Genomic DNA, 24,989 nt, shown 5'->3' with positions numbered 1-24,989 from the left:
GGTGAGAGTAAGAAAAAGCTATTTCCCTGTCTAGGACTCTGTGCCTGTGCTCACCTGACCAAATGTGGATATCTTTCTCTAAGTGAGACAGATTGGAGACACTTTATATGCTGTGGAAAGCAGTAAATATTTCGACAGCGTAACTCATTATTTAACATGGTAAGTCGAGGTCTCCTCCTGGACAGATGGACTGCACCCTGGATACATCAATCTCACTAAATCCAATGTAGCCTAATATGGCCCTAGATCAGATACACACATCCACAACTCAGACACCTAAAGCACCATCATTTTCTGTCTAAAGCTTCGATGCTGCAGAAAAACCCACATGGATAACAGGACTTATCTAGTTGGAGCTTTGAGCAATTGCAGGATTCTGTTCATGTGGATCTACTTACAGGATAGGGGGCTCATAAACTTCAACCCTGTCTAGTGCCCAATTCACATTTCAGGTCAAGCTGTTCCCACACAGTAACACACTACATTGCTCTTCAACAAGGTTGTGGAGGACAGAGGTGTAAAGACCCGCAGATTATTTTACCTCCTGTTTAGGAAAACCTTCCCTAGATTTTTGCAAGGCAGTTAGTCACATCTTAAAGGCTGTTAAAAGAGACAGGTCAATGGGATACTGACTTGGGGGAAAATGTGCATTAACTAGAAGGCTCACTGTCAGGGAAAAGGACAAAAGGGATGACACATCAATAGAAATGGGATTTACTATTAGTACGGAGTAAGGAGAGGAGAAAGAACAGATGTGGCATTGCTGTGGAATATCAAAAGAACATTTCAGACAAAACCATCATTAAAAGTACTAACTTGTATATGTTCAGCACTATCTCAAATTTCATTAAATCATTTCTTAAACAGGTTGTATTGATGTACATTTTTTTAAAATTCCAGCAGTTACAATACTACTGATGAAAATGACAAGGAAAGATTCCATATGCAAATGTAAATCAAAACCTACTTGGTCAAAATCATTTAAACACTTTGGATAATTTATCGCCTAGAGATTGAGATGTGTCACCCAAAAATACAGCAAGGACCAATTACAAAGCCTCTTGATTTAATATGAAGGGAAATGACCTATGCAGCCTAGCCAGATATTCTATTAAAAACTGGGAAGAGTAGATGATGCAAAATTATTATCTTCACTCTGTTCCAAATCCACATTACTGATTTTTTCTATTAATATTTATACAAAATGCAAGAAAAGTTTTCTGCCTTATCATAATCTGAGAAAATATTTTCCCCCTCCTACTATCTCCCTAAGACTTGCAAAAAAAGGGAATGATATACTCATACCAGTAAACACACAATCTGACTTCTGAATGACTGTGATGATACCTAGATGATATAATCATTTTTTCTTAGAAATGAGATATTACCTTACTAGTCTACACTTGGTACATAATTTTCTTTTTATCAGTTATTGAAACAAAGACTATTATCAGCCTGAGACATACAGCTGAATTTGAAACACAAATCAATATAAAAATACCTAAAAGGTATGTAATAAACAGGGAAAAATTACTTTTTTTTTTTTTTTGCCTTTTCCCAACTAATACAAATCTGCTAATCAGGAGACTCCAGTCTTTCAGCACTCAAATTTAGGGCATCGTTTTAAAAATGGAAAACTTGCCTAGTAAAAACAGCAGAAAAATGCCTTCTAAGGACTCCATGCAGTGACCTATTGGCTATATAACTTACTTAAACAAACAAGCACACTTGATAATGCACACCTTTTCATGATACTGAAGTGGAAATTGGCTTTTGGTGGTACAAGTTCCCAGATGGACACCTTAGTACCCTTCAGAATACTCCATTTTACTGTGTTGTTCTCATTGACAGGCTCTTTATAAATATGATAAAGGGACTGCTAGGTGATCTTCCATAATCTGCTCTCTCTAAGTTGTTATGTCTCCTTTGACCACAAAACTTAGAATTATGAGTGTCTAAGCACGACATGACCAACTTATTTTGGTTTATTTTAGCAGTATTGAGGAATGTGTTCTCTTAAGGACTCTAGAGAAAACAAATGTACTGCTGTACTGCATAATAATGAGATCATAATTTAGTTGGTAAAATTTTTAAAGGTCTGTTCAGCTAAGTGAATTTTGCTGGAATTCAATTATTTTGTGAGATTCTTTATTTTTTTATTTCTTCTTAAGAACACTCAACTGATTTCCAACTCATTTCCACTCAGATTTCAAGCAGTGTATTGCTAATCATGTCTTTCCTTCTCCCTATTCTGACCTCACATTTTTTTAACTCCTACTCTGATTTCTGAACCCCAGGTACATACTGAGCCTTTAAAAAGCCTGCCTAGCCAAAACACGTACATGAAAATCACACTGAAGCAACCGAGCCATTATTCAAGGAAATGTCCCATCACTGCAAAAGATGACAATTACCCAATAATGAACAACCCTCAATGAAATCTGTCTCAAAGCTTCCATCTAAAGACAACAATGTTAGCTTGCAAAATGCATCCCTCCCTTTCATTCCTCAAGCCTATAGTACAGGCAAACCTAAGTCTGTCATGACAGCCATGTCAATCTCACCTGCAACAGGACCAGGGGAAATGCTGGGAGTTGTTTTTTTTGCTTTTCCTCATCTCCAATAATCATTTGAAAGAATAATTTAGGAATGTAGTGTACAGCACGTTGTTTATGTCCGTGTCACCTTACATCTGAGACACTATTCTTAAATGCTACAGTTGTGCCAGAGGAGTTTAATAAAAGTGGTTTAAAGAAGATGGGAAAAGATAAGGCAGTAACTGAAAGATGTGAAAGAAAACAAAGCAGCTAAGCAGTTCTTTGGTAGGTTATTATTTATTGATTTTAGCTGAAAGAAAGTATTTCCAACTCAAATCAATAATTTATAGCAACACACCAGTGAAGTAGGGAACATTTTTCCTGCACAGAACCAGGACGGCTGTTCTTCCTGAATAAAAATGTGTGGTTCTGTCTATCAATAAAAACATGTGCCCCAGTGAGGATCCAGAAAGGGAAACAGATGCTCAGACTTTGCATCAGTGCCAGTGAATCAGCACCGAGCCCCAGCTCATTCTTTTTAATTAAATTCTGGGGGGAAAAATATACCATGTGCACACACCGGCTTTACTAATTTACTGTGGCACTCACTCAGGGTCTGGCTCAATTTATTTCTTTATTTTTTTACTCAAAGGTTTGTGAACACTTAAGAAATGTTTCCTCAATTAAAAATCAATAGAACAGACTCTGATGTGCACAGCACATCATAACACAATGTGCAGTGCTGAGACACCAGTGGTACAGAATGCCCCTTATTAATTTCTGTTTATTTTAAAAACAGGCTGTAAATGTTTTGTTGATCTCAATTCCTGTAACCCTCCTGGAAAACTGCTGACCTTCTACTAGTGTAGCAGTGGTGTTATTCACATGCCATGTTATATTCTTTATGTGCTATGCTGAAGGAAATGATCAGTTTCTGGATAATACTCAAGGAGTTCTGATTTGTTTTGTAACCCACTCTGATAGCAGTAACTACAAAGTTTGGACTAGATTTGACCTGAGAAGCTGAAGAAAACAAAAGAGCTGACAATTACAAAATTTCAGAAAGCTGGCTGATCCAGACTGCACTTTCAAGCTTCTGAAAAATTTCAGGTAATTGCAATGGTGGAACTTGTCACAAAATTGATTTTTCCCCTCAAATTAAGTACCAGTTAAATTCCACTTCACCTAAGAACTAAAAGCTCAAATGTTCTACTGAAAATCAACATTTGGATAAAGATGCAATGACTCTGCTCAGATGGAGATTTTTAATTTCACACTAGCACAGTAAAAAAAAAAAAAAGTAAAATTTTCAACTTCCTAATTTGAAACTAGAATAACTAGAATATTTAGTTATGATTCTTACTGTAAGAAAAATCACTAATTGAATTTTTTTGCAAGGAAAATGCCAGTGAAAGCAAAACTAACATCCTCTAGTGCAGAAAAACACATGCAAAAACTTGGGTCAGCTACAACTGCTTGCCTAATTCTATTACAAACATCTGTTTTTTCTAAGTTGCTGCAAAACTCCATGAACTAATAATACCTGACAATCCCAACAAGCAACAACTTTCTCAGCTCCAGGAGTCACCCACTGCACAGACAACATCTAGGTTTCTACAGACGTGCATTTTTTTCTCTCTCCAAAGCACTCCATAGCTGCATTTCCCTGCAATAAAACATTGCTCCCAGATGAACAAGAGGTGTTCCCTACCTGTCCATTGACAGTTGTGCCACCAGTGTCACATCGGTGTTGTCTGAAGCAGGCTCGTACTCGTAATGGAGAAAATACAGATGAGTGCGATGGACGGTGAAGCGCTCCCGACGGAATTCATAGCACAGGTCGTCCTCGTCCAGCTCAGACAGCTGCTTCTGGAGCTGCAAGGAAAGAGTGGAAGTAAACATCATTTCCTTGTAATTATTTTAGCAAATCAAAGAGAAGCAGAAGGCTTGGAACTTGCAGAATGATGCAACAAGGAATGGAAGTGGAACATACAGAGTATCAAGGTTTTCCTGAGCCTCTCGTTACTGCACAAGAGATTAGAAGGTAGGGCTTGCAAGTAAATTCATAACACAGACAGGACCCTCTATTATGGTCTATATATTCTATGTCTTACCTGTATTACCTATTTTCAAGATCCAGACTAGCAATTAAACAGTGACCAATCACAGGTTGAATAATAATCAAGTTCCAGAGTTAATGTCCCAGTGTGATGCATCATTTCATCCTTACTAGAAGCAGTGTTTCACAATAGTCACAGACATTCTCCACTAGCCAACACTCAGCAGCAGATTCAGCACTGAGAGATTCCCAGTCTGCTGCCTCTGCTGGAGAACAGTAACTGCTGCTACCAGCAGGGACAGAGAGCTGGGAATGGGACATCTCTAACTGATCATTACTCCAGCTCTTGAGATTTATGCTCTTTCCACTGCAGAGGTGCCAGAAGTAAGCCTTTAAATGGGATTTATGCTTCTGGATACCTAGTTTGAGAAATCTGGAGGATGGTAGATAACTTCCTGGCTCCCTTGGGAAACCAAGCCTCTTCAAAATCAAAACAGGCATCTCAAAGCAATCTAATCCCAAGTCTCTTAGACATGTAGCTTTATGAGAATAAACTTTAGCTCTGGGGAAAGGTAGAAGTGAAAAACTGACCAAATGTCTATGCAGATGACCAATTCCATTCCTAAACTAATTATTTTTGGGGTTGGACTAGGTGATCATTGAAAGGTCCCTTCCAAATCAAACTATCCTATGATTACATGATTCTGTGATGTTAAAGCCAACCATCTAGCAAGGATATTGAAAATGCATTCATTTAAAAGGAAAAAAACAGACAAACCTGCAATAAAATGTTATGAAGATGAAAATTTTTATGGTTTTAACATGTGAAATTGAGTTCAGTATCTATTGCTCTAAAATGTAGGTTACAAATAAAGTATCAAATAGGTTAAATACAATAAAGTATCAAATAGGTTACAAATGTACAAATGTAGTATCAAATGTAGGTTACAAATAAAGTATGTTTCTTTTATATCTGATTTCTTAAAAGCATCCTGTAAGAACAATAGCCAATTAGGAAAACATTCATCAGCAAATGAGAAAAACACACATTATATAGGAATTTTACAAATTATGATAAAAATCACAGTGTACCTCAAAATTATTTCATAAAAAAGATTATTGAGTTATAAACATCTTTTTGTCCTGCTCAGAATGATTAAAGTTATAATTTCACCATCTTAAAGAAGAAAAATGGATAATGTAGGTATTTTTTGTTCTGTGTTAAGAAGAGCTGTTGTTCTTGCAACTATAAGCATAATGGTTGCCATACACTGCAATGCTTACAACTGAATGTTTTCCTGTGAAGGCTGATGGAATAATTCCTGATATTTTCCTGTACATCACTCTATAATCTTCTTCTGAATAATGGGAATACCTACTTTGATTTCAATGAGTTTTGGATCAGGTTGTCATTCTTCTCTGCTATTGTTCTGCAGAGATCTTAAAACACCCCTCAAGAGGGACTGCTTTTAGAAAGATGAGAGTCTGAATCTTCACAAATCTTTACTCAGGCAAAACTTGTATTGATATCAAGATCTCTTTTAGGTGGAATAGAAATCAGGAGTTCTTTTACGTATCCTTGGAGTTTCATTCTTTCTGCTTTACAAGTCATCATTCAGCTGAGCCTGCACTCTATTTTCAAAATCACATTCAAATAATATTTGAATTAAATTCAATATTTACGACAATAACTAGAAAGCATCTTCTGTCTTTCTGTTTTTTCCTTGAAAAGGGACATTAGTGCGGCCTTAACATAATTATTGAGAGGGTGACTGAAATTTAAATGGTTAAAACAAAAGCAATGCATATTTTAGGGGTACCTTATTATCCTTCTGAATGTACAAATGACCAGGCCAGAAGATTTTAATTGCACAGCAGATATTAATCAGGCAGTCACAGAATAATTATCAGATTGCATTCGGGTTGAAAGCTAAGAGGCTAGAAATATTTAATTATGAGTTCAAGAATAACATTTGGAGCTAAATTACAGCTTTGTGCACTATTGAACCCTGGGTGGGAGAAGAGGAGGAGACACAGCTTTTCGTGAGTCCCACCTTTTTAATGGTGAAACTCACCAAATCACAAAGTTGGTGATGGAGGTGAGGGAGAGAACAAAAAATTTCTCTAATATAATCTTTTCTACAACATACATATGATGTGGATCCATTATTTAAAGACAAAGAACTCTTAGCTTGGTTTGAAGTTTGCTCCCACACTATGTCTTCTTGAAAAGATGTGTTTATAATGGGAATGCTGACAGACCTATGCAAACAGATGGTTAAATACAGTGCACAATCAAAATAAGGACTTTAATATCAGCTGGATTTGATAAAATCCATTGTGGATTTTTTTCCCATTATGGATGTCTCCATTACATTGATAATGATATGCCTAACCCAGCAAAAGCTTCTCAGCTGTAGAGACAGCATGTATTCTTATAAGCAAGTACCTGCTAATCAAGACTGTGTGTTTCTAGAAGAGTTTCAATGTTTGTGGCAAGGCTACTTGCCACTTAGCATGTGGGAAATGTCACCCCTAGGAAACACACTCGCAGTTGAAAAATATATTATGTTCCGACTGTGTGGGGTAGATATCGTCCTAGGAAATACTGTTGTGGAAAACAACACGTGCCTTCATTAGCATCATGATGCTAACTTGACTCAGAAATAAAAATGAACTATTGTTCAGAATTTGGTTCAGAGCTTGGTTGAAAAAATAAAAATTAATTATGATATGCATAATGCCCAAATAAAGCGACAAATACATAAAAGAAATATGGGCTATATTATTTCTCTGAGACACCAGATGTGGCAGGGATCAGGCTCCATCTCAGGAAAAGTAGTCTTTGAAGCTAGGCTAGTCAGAGAAATAACTTAGCCTTGATCTTCCAGGTCTACTTGTCTAACAGATTTCTATGAGATGAGGTGTTTTGTGCCCCTATGACAGATGGCAGATCCATATGATAGAGGGCAACACAACACGTACCTTTCACTGGCAAACTGGTTATTCTGCTTATGAATCTTCCTTCCTAAGGCTGTTACTAATGTAAGCAAATCTGTCATTGGCTTAGATTTTTTCCTAAACTTCTGTGTCACTGAAACAATTTACTTCCCACCAAAACCCAGGACTTCATATCAGATGAGATAGATTAAAAATCCAAGATTTTTCAAGAAGTATTTTTCCAAGAAGTATTTTCTGAGGGATTATTTATTAAAAAAAAGATCAAAGCCCACCAACAAACAATGCCATGTGTCTAGAGGCCTGTTAGATCTTGGGGAAAGGGATAAGACCCCTAATGTAGGCTCTCTCATCGAGTGTTTAAGCTGAGGTAAGGCGACACTAGGCTTAAGTCACCCGCTCAATATCACACTAACACAACAAGAACTGAGCAGCTTAGACGAAAACTTAGAACTTTCAGATCATCTTTACTTTTCCCAGGTGTGTGCAGTTAAGTTTCACAGCACAAAATCAACTCAGCCACTGAAATGAAAACTGACACCAGCCCAGGATGTAACTAAAATTTGGTTATAAACTGCAGCAGTTTCATTTTCTCCTGTGTAGCTGCTGTCCCAGTTCCGACCAGTAGGCAATTTGGTTTGCAACATTTAGCATTTTCAAAGTGTGTGAATTAACAGTTGCCTTTAGCATAGCATAAACAAAACAGATGATGATGTAGAGAGGAAAAAACATTCACTGAGTCTTTTTTTGGATGACCTACATAAAGTCCTTCTGGCCTCTCCAATGATCAGTAATAAAAGCCAGACTAATCCCGTATCAATTAAACTTTTATTCCTCCCACACCATAAAATTTTGTACATTTGCTATGGGTCAAATTGAGCCTTCTGTGAAACAAAGCTGTGCTAAGGACAAAAAGGATAGTGCCTGAGCAAACCTACCTGGCAAGAGGAATTCTGCTGCAGCATGTGAAAACCACTAATACTCCTGCTAAATTGAAATCATGGCTTATCCTGACTGCAAATATCCAACACAACTGAGAATGCAATTTTTAGGCACGTAGCATATCTCAGACAGTTCTACATATCAAGTACAGCTCCCCTTGATCTTAGCTGCAGATACCAGATTTGGTAGTACTCTGCATCTCCTTTCCCCAGACCCTTGGCAAACCATTTTGGCTGAGCTGTTCCCAGACCTCCTTACAGCACACTGTCTTGACAGGTAGGTCACCTTGCTTTTGTTGCACCAGATTAGTCTTTGGCCCATTCCTTCTTGTGTGGGAAGTTTTATGGGTCTAAGTCAGTCCCAGTCCAGTGTCTCGTCCCATGCTCCCCATTCAAGCAGTCTGCCAGCTCCTTATACCTACAGGCACCCAACTGTCCTTTCCTTTTCCTGGGACAAACACTCTCCTTTCTGCCTTTGACCTGGATTTCATCTCTGTTGTATGTGAATCTGGACTTTTTCTCCTCCCTACTGCTCGGTCATCACTGAGGGCAATGGATGTCCCTCAGAGCAGAGACCAAATACAGGTTCTTGCTCTCAGCTCTACCATCCAGTCAGAACATAGCATGGAGGATTCAGAGGGAACAGTCACAGAAAACACCACTCTTTGTCCAGGTCCCCTGCCTGAAGCATGCCCAGCCCTGCTGTGTCACTGAGATATATAAAATCTGGTCAGATGTATCCATGCACACTCCTAATAAAGAGTCTCCAGAGACCTGAACCTCCTGAAAATCAAAGCAAACACTACTGGCAATCTGTAAGCCATAACATTTCTGCATTATAATTTCCCTAATTTGTCACCAGGTTTGCAAAAGACATGTTCCTGGCCCAAAAGTCAGCTCCTTCTCTCAGGTATAGAGTATTTTCATGAAGAGGTCATCAGAACTTTTGGTGTGGGCAAACCTCAAAGCTTTCCCTCATGTTCAGGTTAAAAAAATGTGAGAAAAGAAAAAGGGCTTAACAGTGTGACAAAAAAAAATCCCAGTCCATGTCCTCCTCCACTTAATAATATTATAAACAATTGAAAGCAGTATAATGGCAACTTTCAGGCAAGTAACAGGATGGTCTGCCAGCTCAGCATTTAATAACAATAACAGTTACAATAATAGAAACAACACAGCTGGGGGAGTCAGGATTTCACCTCAAAACTGCCATATACCATCTGTTATTACTAGAGAAAGACTATGACATCACAAATAGTAACTTTAAATTGCAGTTTTACAAATGAGACTGTACTCTTGAAATTCAGCAGGAGCAAAGGGTACTCAAAGCATCAGTTTGACTGCGAGTTCAGGGCTGTGATACTGACTTGGAAGCTTCATTTACATGCTATTTTTAGCCACTCAGAAATTGCTAAATTTGTTACTAGTGTTTATACTGTGTGGTACCTTGCTAGAATCTCCCTCTTTTCTGGTGGATACTCTAAGCTGGCATGCACAGCCTTTTGCTCATATTAAGAATCCTTGGTTTTGCACAAAAGAAGTAACTAAGTAAATACATACCTAGTATGTAAGTACACATCTAAGCAAATGTGTTCAGGAGAAGCTGGAGTTTTTTTACACTATTTCTTTGTATTGCTGATTTGAAAATTTGAGAAGAAAACCTTCAGACATTTTTTTCTCCTGTTTTTCCTGAAAGTCTTCTCTAATGGGATTCTACTGTCCTTTCCTCAAACTGAGCAGAATGAGTGATACACTTCCCACTGATCTTGCCCCAGGGCTTTGGATCAGGACACAGGTTTCACTGATAGGGATGCTCCATTGAACCTTCAGATGTAATGCTTTGGCAGAAGTACCTGGTGAGAAGTTGTCTGCAGGAAAGAAGTTTTATAAGAATGCTGAAAGGTTGAGTGTGTGTTTTTGTCTAAAATCAGGCTTAAAGTAACTATATCATAGAGTTAACTATAGAGATTGGCTGGAAGATCCTGTTGAAATATTCTGGGCTTTACAGCAGGTCATTTAGAAAAAAATGCTGGATATAGGCATTAAAAGCCAATAGAAAATGTTCAAATTTGAGATTATTATAAGCTTTGCCTTTTTGGATTTCTCAAAAATCTTCCACATTGTATCAAAATAAGAAAGAGGGGAAATAGCATGGAATAAGTAGTATGAAGCGACTAAGGACATGCTCTAAGGCCCACTCAAGTCAATGAGTGTGTTTACAGGAGGATTTGGTTCGTATTCTGGATTTTCCACCCAGAATCTGCACAGAGGACAAAGGGATGATTGTAATACCAACTTGCAGAGAAGAGTCTGTTTCACATGACCTCACTCCAGCACATATTGAACAGGGGGGACTTAGGGTACTCTTAGCACATGGCAAGCTCCTGCTCCCAGCCTCTTCCTGCCACGTAGAGGGTCTTTTAGCTTGAATATTTTCAGGAAAGGATGAAGCATTCATGTACACATAGACATACATATATGCATTTTTACATAAACAGAGAAATTATCCCAGTCTGTGGGCTTTTTTTTGCCTCCAGTATTTCAGTTTCTGAGCCCTTACTTGTTCTATCCACTCCTATTTGCAATGCTTTGGAACCTAGTAACAGTCTTATCTGGTGAAACTGAAGATCAGCATCTGATTAGATTATGACTATACAGTACATTATCTGAAGATGGCCTTCAGATGTCTTAAAATTCACTCTGTGGTATTATACTTTCATAGCAAACATTACAAAAAGAAAAGTACTGGTACTTCCACATGCATATAGACATAATGTATATTTAAGCATACATGCATTCACATGCATACACAGAGGAAGGGTGAGAGAGATTGAAGTGAGGTCCAAATACCTTTTAAACTAATGCCCCTTTATATCTCTCTGGCACTGTTAAGAGCCCTTAAAAAGGGAAGATATGTAATTTACATTCATTTTAAAGCCATCTCTGTACTGATGAGAAGTTTAAAGGGGCCTCAGAGAAAGAGAATCAGCCCAACAGTACCCACTGCCACACTTCCTTTTACTGTTCTACAGATATTTGCATTAGAAATGGAATCCCTTAATTACAGGTTGAATTGTAAATAAAACATCACTACAAATATTAAGCTGTAGAAAAACAGTGGCTGGTATATTAGAACAAGACCTTAAGGGTATGTTTTGATACAGCCAGACTCTGAGTGAGACTCACAGCTGAAGCCACTGCTTCTTCCACAGCAGGGCTCAGTGAATTTAGTGCTCAAGTAGTTCTCTCCATTTATAAACAGCAGAGCTGCTCTGATATTTTTTCCACTGCTCCACAGTGCACAGAAGCACAGGCAGCTGAGGGAGCAGCTTCTACCCATGTACACAGCCTAACGTAAGGAAGCCCCATTGTGTTTTGGGGATGCCAGTCTCAAATCAGGAAAAAAAGGAAAAATAATAGGAAAAGAAAAGATAATTTAATCAGCTATTCCTACTTCATACATACCTGACTTAACAGAAATGATAGCCTTTTATGTAAGCTTATGAATCCTAATGCTTATGAATCCTAATGGAAGCCTATGAATGCATCTTGTCAGACTGAAGGCTCACCTGGGCCAGTATCCTCTCTCCAGCTGTCAGCTGGCTGCCTAGGGAGTGTAAAAGCCAGGCAAGTGTACAGTGAGGACTTCTCAAAACTCTTAACCAAGGACTTCCAGCACCAAAGCTTAAAAGCTCCTGATTGATTAGCTTTCCAAGAAAAGTAACTTTTGAGGATATGTAGACTTCTAGAAATATTTCCTCACGCTCAAACCTTCATCACATTGTGAGTGAAATGTCTTTGTTTTGAACCTGCTACTTGCTATTTCCACTTCATGACCCCTAATTCTTGTACAGGGAGGAATGACAGTGGTTTCCTCCTCACCTCACATGATGCTCTGCTTCTGAAAATAATCCTGCAATAGATCACAGGAATGTGCTGTATTTAACAGGACACCTGCAACACTGTATATGCTACAGCAGATAGAGCAAGAGTTGTTTTCAAGATAATCCTGTTCTTAGGGTCTCATAACTTCAAAGCTGAAACTTACTTGCTATTTTCTACAATAAAAGGACATAATCAAGTTTAGAGGGGAGTTTATATCAAGGGCAAATAATACAAATATCTTCTCCTAAGTGACTACACTGAAGTTTTCTGAAGTTGGATTTTTTCCTACATCTGATTGTTTCGATAGACAGCTGTTAACTTTTTGGTGCCTCTTGGCAAATTAGGAATCACATATTTTTGTATGTCTAGCTCGATCTTTTCCAGTACCTTTTAGAGATATATATATATATATATGTATAAAAATAAAATTTATAGATGGAGGAATGAGTTACATTTCTTTTTCAGACACAAGCCATACCATACACCATATTGCATTCTACTTGTCTTGAATAAGAAACAGGCTTGAACAGTTAGTCATTTCCAGTGTCTGTCAACCAGATACAAGTTCAGTAAAATGTGCTGTTTTAAACTTTAGGGACTGCCATTTACAACAAGAACTTGCATTTGCTCTGCACTGCTCCCAAGGAACTTGTTGTCTGAACAAATCTGTTTATTAAGGATTTATAGAGCTCTGGAAAATACAGCAAGAAGTCGATGACTGCATTCATGCTCTTTGAACCCACACAACGTATTGTGAAATCAGCATAATTTTAACCTGCATTCTCTAAGTATTATAAAGGTGTGTATTGTTGTCTTTCTTTTAATGTTTCAGTCACCTTTTCTCTTCCTATTCCACCCTCTACTCTGTCTCTTGTATCTTGATGTCTCCAAGGGCAAGGCTCTTAGTGGTCTTTTATCACATTGAGTTCACTTGATTGTCTAAAAGCCTCTTGCAGAGGATTTTCTCCCTCCATGTGCTTTTGCTCTGGTGGTGCACTTGGCTTCCCTCTCTCTCATTCTCTCTCTTGCTCTCCCTCACCTCCTTGCCTCTCCCAGTTGAGCCCCACTCCTTTCAGAAGACAATGAGATGGTAAAATAAAGTGTCTGGGAAGCTGTGCCTTGGGTGAAAATATATCTATCCAATCTCTTAGTGCTATATCTAAAAATATGGGAATGGCATCTCCTGTGGTCATTTTATTCATAAGCTAAATGGAAACACTACCAGCCTCAATGATGATATTGATTGTCAATTACCTCTTAATTGCTAATGTGTACACGATACTGGCTTTGCTTAATTGATTTTTATGTAGACAACGTTGCATATTTTAGAAATATTTTTTTCTCAAATAAAGTGTTACAGATTCCTTTTTATTTCCTTTCAGACTATGTAGGCAAAATTTTCACTTGGTCTACAAATCTCCAGAAAGCACATTACACACAAGGAGTTCATATACATCTGGGTATAAAAATTTCAGTTAACAGTTTTTTACTTTGGAATTGTATGTACTAATGCACAGGCATACACATACATGTACATCTGTGGGTAAACATCCTTGATTTCAATCATTTTCAAAAGATTTGCTTAGTCTGAAAGGTTCTGATTGCAAATTTTATGCAGATACACATAAATACTGCCTTGATTGGTTAAGGGATATACAGAAAAAAACTGCAGTCTTACAGCCTGTGTGTACCTTGAAGCATTTGCTCATTCTGTAGTCTGCAGCGCAGCAAAAATTCACAGACCTAAATCCAGCAGTCTTGGTATTTTCCTTTCTTCTTCATTATTTGTGCATTAGTACCCACTAGATAAAACTGACATCACTGTATATTGAACAAATACACAGCAAGAAACAAGACCTCCTGGAAAGTTACAGGTCTGCCATACTGAATCCAAAACACAGCCCTGGCTACTAAGGAAAAAAATTAACTCTATCCCAGCTGAAATCACGATGAGATTTAAGAGTGAGATTTACAAAACTGCCTAATGGAATAAGTGTCCAAATCCTCATTTTCAGCTTGTGATGTTACCTCTGTCGGGGATTTTAAAAGGGCAAAGTAGACCAAAAAAAGCAGCAAAACCCAGGGTAAAGATGGGATTAATACAATGGTTTTACAGGTGAGGAACCGAGGCACAGAGAGATTAAATGATTTGCAAAGTGTCTCTCTGGGAATCTGAGCATTGCCTTTAATTCCCTCGAGTTCCACTGCCCCGCACTACCCCCACAACCAACTCCAAGTCTTCAGAAATCCTGTGCCTTGTCTGAACCACCCTTTGTATCATCAAGCCTTAAACATCCCACTTACATTCTCACTGTTAACATCTGCTTCACTGGGGCAGCCAAAGAGTTCCCGTCTCAGCAAATTCCCATCATATTCCAGGAATGTCAGGTAGAGGTTGCGGAAAAACTCCACATGCTTGTTTTTCACTCGCAGCTTCTTTGGTGAGTTCCAGTGAATCACCTCAGAGGGAAAAAAGAGAAAAGACATCCTGCTGTTAGAATACAGATTTGCTTTATCTGCTCTTTTTAAGTGTGTTCAGTGTGCTGCCCTCTTAAAAACAGAAGGAAAAAAAAACCACAAGCTACCCAGACTTCCTTCTGTCTTTTTATAGGGAAGGCTTTGCCGCATCTTCCACAAGTAACTACACGCTCTGGAGGTGATGTGCTTGGAAACTCTTCCATGGTATCACCTGCACATTCTCAACATACTCTTATGTTGAGAAGCAGCACCTCATAAGTGCTTTCACAACTCTAATCATGGAGCTGATAGTTTATGGAGTCTGCTGAAGAAGATGGAAGGACAAGGGACACAGCCATGTAGGTATTAAACATTAATCTCAGATTTCCACATGACTGTTTCTGCTCATGAAATTGATTCCCTGTTTCAGGCCAGGCAGCCTCTTTCCTGGTGAGGTATTGAGAAGAAGCAGCTTGAAATTAATTCCCATACCCATTTAAATAGTTCAAAAAGGACTGAATTTAATTTGACTTCCTTTTTGCCATTGCTTCATTTAAACAAGACTGATCTCTGTTGCGTTAACACAACACAGCGATGCAGTACAACTTCTCACCCTCTGAGTTCCAATTTCTAGCAGATATTTAGCCTCTTCTAATGAGAGATGACTGTCACAGTGGCCTGGACTTAAACTGTAATGCTGGCATAAAGGGCCTGATCCTCATTTGCATTGATGCAACTCTGCGCTGCTGCCAGTGTGAATGCGAAAGGGGCCCTAAGGAAAATCCAAGAAGGAGTCGATAGTGGCTTGCAGGAATGATTTCATTTTATAGAGGCTATATTTTAGACATGAGGAAAAAAATCACCAAATTCTTTGTATTCAGTTTTATTCCTGTAAGTTCTGAAGAGGTTAAAAACAAGAGTCTCCCTTGGGAATGTTTCCAAGCTCAAAGTTCTGGAAGTTCTCTGAATCCATTAAGTTAATTGCATGAAGACACCGTGTCATTCACACACAGCACAGAGCTGCAGCACCATGGTCAGCTTTGCTCTGAACATCACAGCTCAGGCAGGGAACACAGCTAGCTGAAGCACAGCACACATGGCAGGAGCAGCCCGGAGAAGATGAACACAGTTCCCTTGGTGTCAGCAACACAGCTCCACAGGAACAGGGAGTTCTCTGAAACCATGGTATTTGCTGCCCAGGGAGTTGACTGGATGAGGAAAGAGCAGGACACCGCCTGAATTCTGCCTGGGCTGGAACAAACAACAGGTCACTCCACTGAATATTTATACTGCCATAAAAGCTATGGCACTCTATTCTATCTACCCAAAACCCATGAAATATCTCCTGATAAGAAAAGCTTTATCCATTCCTGGGATTTAACTGCTAAGCCTACTAGGGTGTCAGAAAACCATACAAACACTTGAAGAAAAGCACCTGTAGAGAAAGAAGACAATTTCAGATACCGGCAAATTGCTTTTCCCAGTTATAGGAGCACCTTAAATAAAGATTATGATGCATCCACACAGTGCATCAATTTGGGAAATTATTTGGACCAAATGACTTGGGGTAGATATTTGTCGCAGGTAATGCTGCATTCTTTGCTGGTTTACATTTGTCCAGATGTTCAGAAGTGTAGCATAACTGCGCAGTAACATGTTGCTGCATCATGTGGTGAAAATACAGACCACCACACAGATGAAAAGAGCTTTGGGTAAGTAAGGGCATAAATATAAGATAACAGATTTTCTCCACCGAAAAATGGATCTTCAAAATCTCCTTTATTTGAAAAGAATTTGACATATTTCGTCTACTGTATTTAACTGCAGCAAGAGGCATTAATGCTTGAAAAAATCTCAGCAACTGAATCCTACCCCAGGGAAATGGGCACATGTAACAGAAGCACAGGGTTGAAGGAACCTAAGGGGCTATTTAACAGTTTTACAGGGTACCAGCATGCATTTTTACGAGCAGGCATAGAATGGAAACTGTCTGCTGGTAACTTGTACTTATTTAAGAGTGGATCAAAGAAAACTAAGAAGCTGGCAAACAGGAAAAAAAACATTTGTTAAGAAAAACCTTTTGTGTGCTTTCCATACTGCTCCTACACTTCATGTGTTTCCTTTTGTATACTCACAAGCATCCTCATCTTCACAAGCATCCTAATGCTGCTGAGCACTCTGAGTACCCAGAGACCTGGGGACCATGAACACAAGCATGGCTAATGATGATAGCCTCAGAAACTCTCACAGGACAGGCTCCTTGGTACTGCAGGAAATTCCCATCAACACACACAGTGTCACATCACAGCCAGGCCTTTGCTGATGTCTCCACCCAGCTGTGTGGGAGATGATTTCAAATCCAAACAACTACAGTTGTCAGTGCAGAGGCTCTTTGCTGCTGTGCTTCAGGATCTGCTGTGTGTGTAAGCTGGCAAGTATCAAGGGCTTAGCTGGTGCCTCAGATCTGATCAGATTTGAAACGTGTCAGGGTGCTGCATGTACAGTGATGTCAGGAGCCTGGAGTGAACTGCACACAGCTGAATGGAGCTGATGACTATTCAAACAAGCTCACTTTTTAATCAAGAAGGACAGCACATGCCAATGTGTGCTAAAACGATGTGCTAAAGAACATTAAGGGACTAACTATGCAACCATCTGGATGACCTGAGGTAGAAAAACCACAGAACAGGTCCAGCAAAAAAGCAGGCTGCTGTTCAAATGTAACGCAACCAGATAAATACTATGTGATGTACGAAAGCATAAAAAAGAACAGCAAGTTACTGTTGCGTCGCGGGTTTGGGTTTAGATTAGGGGTTCTAATCTATGTTAGCTAGCCGAGTCCTGTGTATCCCCGTGCACCCCCTGTGTTTCTGCTCCCCGCGATGGTTAGATCCAGCTGCCTGCTATTGGAGCGTCCCCCCACCACTCCTGTGACCCCTCCCCTGTCCAGTCCCGGGAGTTCTGTGTCTGTCACCCCGACCCCACAATCCCACTCGCCCCGAAGCCCCGTGTCCGCCCCTGCCGTGTTTCTGTTGGTCACCGTGGTTCATGTCACCGCCATGGTGCCTGTCCCAATTGAGCAGGAGGGTGTCTGCCCTCCCTGTCACACCCCCTATATCATCCTGCCCCTCCCCGCCCCCCGGCCTGGTCACCATTTCCCCCATGCGGGTGCTGGAAGCGCGGGTCACGGCCCCTCCACTGCAGCTCTCCACAGCCAATAAAACCTTCCCACCTCCCTCGTGGGTGATTTGGACATTCCTTCCCTCTTCGCCTCAGGCCCTCACGCGGGCGACAGAACCCGGCAAGCCCCAGCCGGCGTGCCGCAGCAACGGCACGCGGAAGCAAGTGGCAAGCCCGAGATCTGAAGGGAGGTGGTGCCCGGAGCCGGGAGAAACAACGAACCGCCGCAAGTTACAAAAAGCAACAAGACTCTTCACCCTGATACACAACACTACATCCAAAGACCATATTCCTTTTTATGTCAGCCCACAAACTCACATTCAGTTCTGGCTGTCTGATATGGTCTATTGCACCACCAGCTACAGCAGAATTTGTGCAGGCCAAGACACTCTTGTACAGACTGTCATGAGCATCAGTGAGGTACACAATAAAGACTGTACAGGTAAAGCTATGGTCACTGCATTAGAGACTTTACTGTGCACAACAGTAAATTGACTGGAGAAATAAAAAAGAACAATTGGCAAGAGACTACACAGAAATCAGAAGGAAAAAAAATCACTTTGTTTGAAGACTCATTAAAGAGAGAAAGTGAATCTAGAAACTGAAAATCTCATTACTCCAACATCCCTGTTCCAAGGCTGAATAGCATCATAATACTGTGTTTATTTCTTCTTCTAGTTTCTAAGTTATTCCAGAGCTCTGCTGGCTTACAGAGGAAACCACAGCTAGAAATATAAAATTCCAGTGCCATTATCTGGGTAGACAACTCAGGAACAATACTAGCCTTCAAGTTGACCTACAGATCCTTCCCACTCTTGATCACAGCCTCCTGAGGACTATGAGAAAATACACTTCCTTAATCTTCATTTAGCAATTTAAGTACTGAAAGATCAGAATTTAAAATTCCACATCTATTTAACACTTGGTTACTTGTCATTAAGCAACTTGGCACTATCCACATTTCTGTTAATACCATCCTAGTTAATCAGCAACCATTACCACTCCCTGATTACACACAGCCAGCCTCCTGGAACACATCCATTCGTTTGTGGCCTAAAACAGGCTAACTGCATCCATATTTCCCATTTATTCCCCAGGTTCTGACCCAAGGCTGACTCAATGGATGACACAGTGGGAGCCTCAGGGACTGGCAGGGGGATCTGAGATGGGAGGGAAGAGAGGATGTTATATGCTGGGGGAGTCTAGGCAGGCTCTAAGAACAGTTATCTGGATGGAAATATACCGAAAACAAAAATCCTAGCAAACATCCTTACATTACCATCTGCATTTAATCTGTGGGAAGATTAAATATTTCAAACATGATGTTCAAACCACCAAACAATAAATATGAATACATTATTTCTACAGGTATCTTTAACCATTTTTTCCCCCTGAAGCATTTTCTCTCTCAAAAAGAAGTAAAGAAGTATTTAGCCAAATGCTTCCTTAATCACAATCTCTTCATTTTTTCACCCGAAGACACATCTTGAAAATTTCTTGCTCTGCTTCAGCTCTTCCAGAATCAGAGAGCACAGGATATCCTGTATAATTATACACCTGCTTTCCAGACTGAAGGGCAAAAAATAAGAATAAATTAAGCTTAAATTCAAGCTTAAAGAAGTTTAATTTTGCAAGGCACTGAACAGATATCCTTAATTAAGCCCATGAGCACTTCACAATTTAGGTAAACAAGTGGTATTTTGCAAACAGGAAGCTTTTCTTCTAAAAAACTTCTGCTTAGGCAACCAGTCCCTTCCCACTGAAATCAGTAGGAGTTAAACATTTGGCAAATCTACACAGTAAAGCCACCTATATATGTCACTTTAATGCCATTTCAATAGGCTTTTTTAGAAGCTTAAATATGCCCCAAACCACACTGCAAATATGCACCACATGTGTAACTTATGCCGTGATTAGAGATGTCTGGAAACTTTATTTTTAAACTGTGTTTTATCAGAAATGAATAGTTCAGTAAAAGAACCAATTTCCTCAGGAAGGTTTGTATACTTCATAAAAACGTAATCACAGAGATTTAAATGTGACATTTCTAAATCATTTAAGTGGAAGAGACTCGGGTTGGAGTAGCCAGCAACTCTAATTTGGATGTGGGACTCAAATCCCTGACCTGCCTAGTTTGGTGCCCCTGGTCCCGGATTACTTTATTCCCCTGCTTAGTGCCACTGCTCTATGGCACTAAGATGACAGACCGTCCCTGCCTTGTGCTTTTCAAAGGTCTTTATTTCTCCTCCAAAGGATTCTTCAACTTCTTTTCCTTCAACTCCTGTGCCAGTGTTTAATGAGAGGCCTCCTGCCTGTAAAAACACCTCTATAAACCCATGGTACTTCCTGTTTGGCAGGACAGAAACACCTGACTGGCTCCAATGCTCACTCAAAGGAGGGGTATTCTTTAACCCTCTCTAGCCCTCACTCCTCTCATTGCAGCTGTTCCTTGGTTGGCATTAAAAGGTGCAAGGCTGCAGAATGCCAGAAGTGCTGCAGATTAGAGCAGAAGTGCTTGGACAGCTTGTGGCAGCTCAGGGACTGGAACACAAAGAGGTGAAACGGGTTATGTGCAAGGCGGAGCTGAAATGATATATTGCAGTTATGGAAAAGAAGCTGTTTAAACTTCTGTAAGCAATATCACAAAGTCCTCCAGTGTGGAGGACATTCCCAGGGAGGACACAGTGCATCACAAAACACAAGTCCCCAGTGAGGAATTTATGAGGCTCATTATTTATCTGCTGATTTAGTATCAGCTGTATTCAAAACCAGTTTGAAAAGCCATCAATAGGTTGTAAAGCATTTTTCCATGTTGGAGTGTGTGTAAATTCTAATAATTGATACATTCCCATTGAAGAGTCCAGCATCTGATTTCTGTGATTGTGAATTACCAGATTGTCTTTATGTAAATAGCATCTGTATCCTTGACAACCAGACTTTATGACTGACTCATTCAATGAGGTCATGATTCATTTTCAGAGGTATCAAAATTCATTACCTTCTTTCACAGTACCTTTCCTGCCATTAGGTTTGTGCCAAATCATAGTAACTGAGATTTCCTTACAGACAGGAACAAAGTACTGACCAAGAAGCAAGCAAAAGCAGAGATTAATCCAGCAAAAGCAATACATAAATGAACCTCAGTTCAGACCAATCCCCCACAAAAAGAAAAAAATCAGTAAAATGGACAGAGATGCAATTTAACATGGTTTAAAAAGAGAAAAAGGTGATTAGGATCCTCTTCAGGCATTATGAATATTCAGCTGCTCCCTAAGCCTTGCATAAATGTGAGCAAAGCAGCAAAGAAGCACACACACACACACACACACACACACACACACACACACACACAGATCCCTGAACAGCCCTGGGGGTCAAAGTCCACTTGACAAAATGCTGTGTATAAGAGATGACAAATCCTCAACTCCCATGAACTTTGAGGCGAGATGAAATCCAATCAGCACCTTTTCGGTCTGACAGGAGGAATGCACTCTATTTTGGCTGAGGAATCCTTGACTGGGTCAGCTTTACCTTTGAATTTAAATCTCTCCATTCACTTCCTTCTTTCCTATGCTATTCTTCTTTAACCCCCAGTGCAAACTTCAAAATCTGTCTTTCCTTCCCTCTTACCCTGGAGGTTTGTTTTACCTTGTTTCTCATTCCAGTCTTACCATGCAATACAGAATGTGCCAAATCTGTTGTGTTGTACTGTTAATATTAAATGCCATGGAACTGATTAACTCAGGTGATTTTAAGAGTGAAATGTTTAACTTGCGGTAATTTTTTGTGAGACTTACATACCTAACCAGCTGGTTTCTTTACAGAACTAGAATTTTTATAATCTTCATAATGCAAATTCACAACTTTAATTGATCTATGTCTTTTTTTTTTTTTAATTGTATGAAGAATTTTAAACAGTGCTGCCTGAGGGCCAGTTCTTTGACTGCTCAATATGGGAAAGGCTTTATATAAACCATGGGGTTTTATGTGCACTAGATAAGGCTCTGACCTCTCTTTCAAGGCAAAGAATCTCAGCCCTAATTTAGTATGTAGGGGATAATTTTAGTAGCGTGAATAAGTCCAGTTTAGCTGAAGAAATTGCTTATGTGTCTGCACCCCTTGCTGAGTTAAAATACCTCAGACCAGAAAATCAGTGGAGAGTATTACACATCTTAGACTTCACTGCCTATGGTGTAATGGAACTGACAGTGTGACACAATATACAGCAATAAACAACCAACCCTGAATTACAGCTGTAAAGATAATTGACAATTCATTTTTTAATTGACAAGAAAGAAGGATTTAATTTGTTTTTAAAATACTTCTGTCATATGCTTACTTGTAGTTGTTATATATGAGTTAGATGTCCCACACCTGAAGCAGATTAGTTAATACAGTCACCGGACTCAGATCAGGCATCTGCTCTGAGATGAGCTCCACCAGCCTCCAAACACACTCATAAAGATTACACTTTGGCTGCCTATATCCAGATGTATAGCAACACTGAAAGCACCTTACAGTTATCCTGCCTGCCCATCAGCTACCTTGCCAAGAAGACATCTCCTCCTGTAAGTCTGTGTTTTATCTGCCACTCCTATATGGATATGCAGAGCCCCCATGGTGACCCAAACCATGTTTAGGCAATGGAATGATCCTTGTTACCAGCTTCAGTCTTTTCCTCATGTAAATGGCTTTGTCTTTACCTCGTGTTGAATCCAATCTGACTGTCTCAATTACATAAATTAATCTCAGCCTCTAATTCACAGCAAAATACTGTGATATGTCACAGGTGGGAGATGTATTTTTCTGAAGTACATCTTTTAGGAAACATTTTCCCTGACATACATCTTTCTTTTTGTTTCAGGCCCTGCAGTCGTTGTCATACATGATTCTCAACATGAATGCAGTGCTAAAATCTCTACCAGCACTTGAAAGGCATAAACTCATAATGCTTTTAAAGCGCCTGTGCTGATCCTGCCCTACAAACAGGTATTATAAACTATTTAGTGACTGGTGTACTGACAGTACAGTGATTCAAATTTAAAAGCTGTCCTCTATGGATCACACCTGAATAGACAGTTGTGAATACTTCACATATGAAATTCAATCAATGTTTTGACAGGTCAGTTAACCCATGTAGAAGAACTTTTGTTTCTTGGAAGCACAGCTTTTGCAATCAATGTGTTGAGAGTGATTGATTTTCTATATTCATCCTGCATCTGGTGTTCATATTGAACACTCCTGCTGTTACTCTACAAATTGCTACAGGGGAACACTTGGTTAGATTTAGGCTATATGTTGTTCAAAGAGGGTGGCCAAACTCTGGAACATGGGGCCAGGGAGTATGTGAAATCTCAGTGTTTGGAGACTCAACACTCATCTGTACAAGGTGCTGAGCAACTGGGTCTGTGTTGGTCCTGCATTAAGTGGGTTTGGATGGTCTCCAGAGAGCCCTTGCAACCTCTTCCATAGTTTTGTGCCTTTTTTTTAAAAAAAACCCTCATTTACATTCTCAAAATAAGTTGAAATATACAAACCTTAACTGAATTCTAAAATCAGTCACTGGAAACTACCTAATATTTACTATGTTCTGATGCCACTAATCCACTCTGATGGAATCTACTGCTGCACAATCTTACTCTACACCTGGACAAAGCTCAATCAATCTTCAATTCTGAACTCTCTGCATGCTACATTTGAGTCTTTGAGTCCAGTCTTTCAAAATGGCCACGGCACAATTGATGTTCATTTACCTATATCTATTAAAATTCATTCTGCTTTTATACTCTAGTTGTTACCAGTGAAAAATATGCTAATAAACTGACACTTCATTTCATTAGATTAATAGGTTTTTACTCAGCCTTCTTTTTTTCAGGACAAAACATGGAAAAATGAGTGGCAACATGACTGGGTAAAGTGTATGCAAACGCTAAATATGAAGTGAGCAAGGTCTTTACATTTCTCCTATTGTATTTCTAAGCTAGGGTCTGCCCAATCTTCTCTGAATTTCACTCTATTAAATGATGTTCAGTAAAGAGTTTCAAACTTGTCTAGTACCGAAAGGAAAGGTTTTGTATTCTTTGTCTAGGAATATCTAGGACCTGGTAAAGCAATAAGAATTCAGTAGTAAGCTGCACTGGCACAGGTGGCAGGTACAGAATGTAAGAAGGCAAAGCACTTCTTTAAAACCTTGCCAAACCCCAAAGCAGCATCTGTATTTGAATTTTCTAGTAGTAGTCAAAATGCACAAAACCAAAGTCAAACATCCATTCCCGTCTGGGTGTCTTTACAAACTATATGTGTTAGTTTCCCCCCTACTTTAGGCAGTTCATCTTTCTCTGCCAGCAGTCCTTCATTCTCTGTCCCAAAGGACAGCATCCATTCCAACCTCCTGTGCAACATACCTTCAGGTCAGACACATCTCTGTAGCACTGCTCGGAACGGGTGTGATCAGAAAGCTGCACGTTCCAGAAACACGGGAGCTGGTAGACAAGGAAGGGATTTTGTTTGATGACTGCATTGAAGATATCCTAGCAGAAAAAAAAACCAAGAGAAATATTTGGGTATGTTGTTTCTAGTGTGTGAGGTGAGCTCAACTCCTCCCCCAGCTAACTCTCCTTCTCCCCCTCACAGGCAGAAATTCCAATGGTGATGAAAGGTGAAGTCTGTAAACCTTTCTCCATAACTCTGTTGCCTTGGAGGGGGCTGTTAATCTAAGGGGTGATATATAGATCCGGACAAGAGGAACAGGCTCTCCTGATACATAGAGCTGAAGGACTCCAGCAAAGTTTTCTAACATTCATCTTGTACTGCTGTCATGAGGTGTGGCTCCTGTCCTAGTCACCAGGGAGAGTAACAGGCAGTAAAAGTCACAGTGCCTGCTGGTACTGATTACTGCACCACTTTTTAACAAAGGGCAGGAAAGCGAATCTGGCAGCTACATTGCTTCAAGGTGAATTACTAGATGTGACT

At 39.7% G+C, this 24,989-nt stretch overlaps 1 protein-coding gene across 2 annotated transcripts in view; it reads right to left on the bottom strand.

Annotated features, from left to right (window-relative positions):
* LARGE1 (LARGE xylosyl- and glucuronyltransferase 1) overlaps positions 1 to 24,989 on the bottom strand; it is a 269,021-nt gene that overhangs the window by 19,940 nt on the left and 224,092 nt on the right. For both annotated transcript variants that reach the window (XM_053977660.1, XM_053977661.1), the window contains 3 exons: positions 24,422 to 24,547; positions 14,685 to 14,840; positions 4,249 to 4,412 (listed from right to left, as the gene is read on the bottom strand). In XM_053977660.1, coding sequence (XP_053833635.1) covers positions 4,249 to 4,412; positions 14,685 to 14,840; positions 24,422 to 24,547 — 446 coding nt within the window. The remainder of the gene's footprint in view (positions 1 to 4,248; positions 4,413 to 14,684; positions 14,841 to 24,421; positions 24,548 to 24,989) is intronic.

The sequence above is a fragment of the Vidua macroura genome, chromosome 5, assembly GCF_024509145.1.
Source record: "Vidua macroura isolate BioBank_ID:100142 chromosome 5, ASM2450914v1, whole genome shotgun sequence".
In the NCBI taxonomy this organism is placed as follows: Eukaryota; Metazoa; Chordata; class Aves; order Passeriformes; family Viduidae; genus Vidua; species Vidua macroura.
This window is presented reverse-complemented; position numbering and strand designations above follow the sequence as displayed.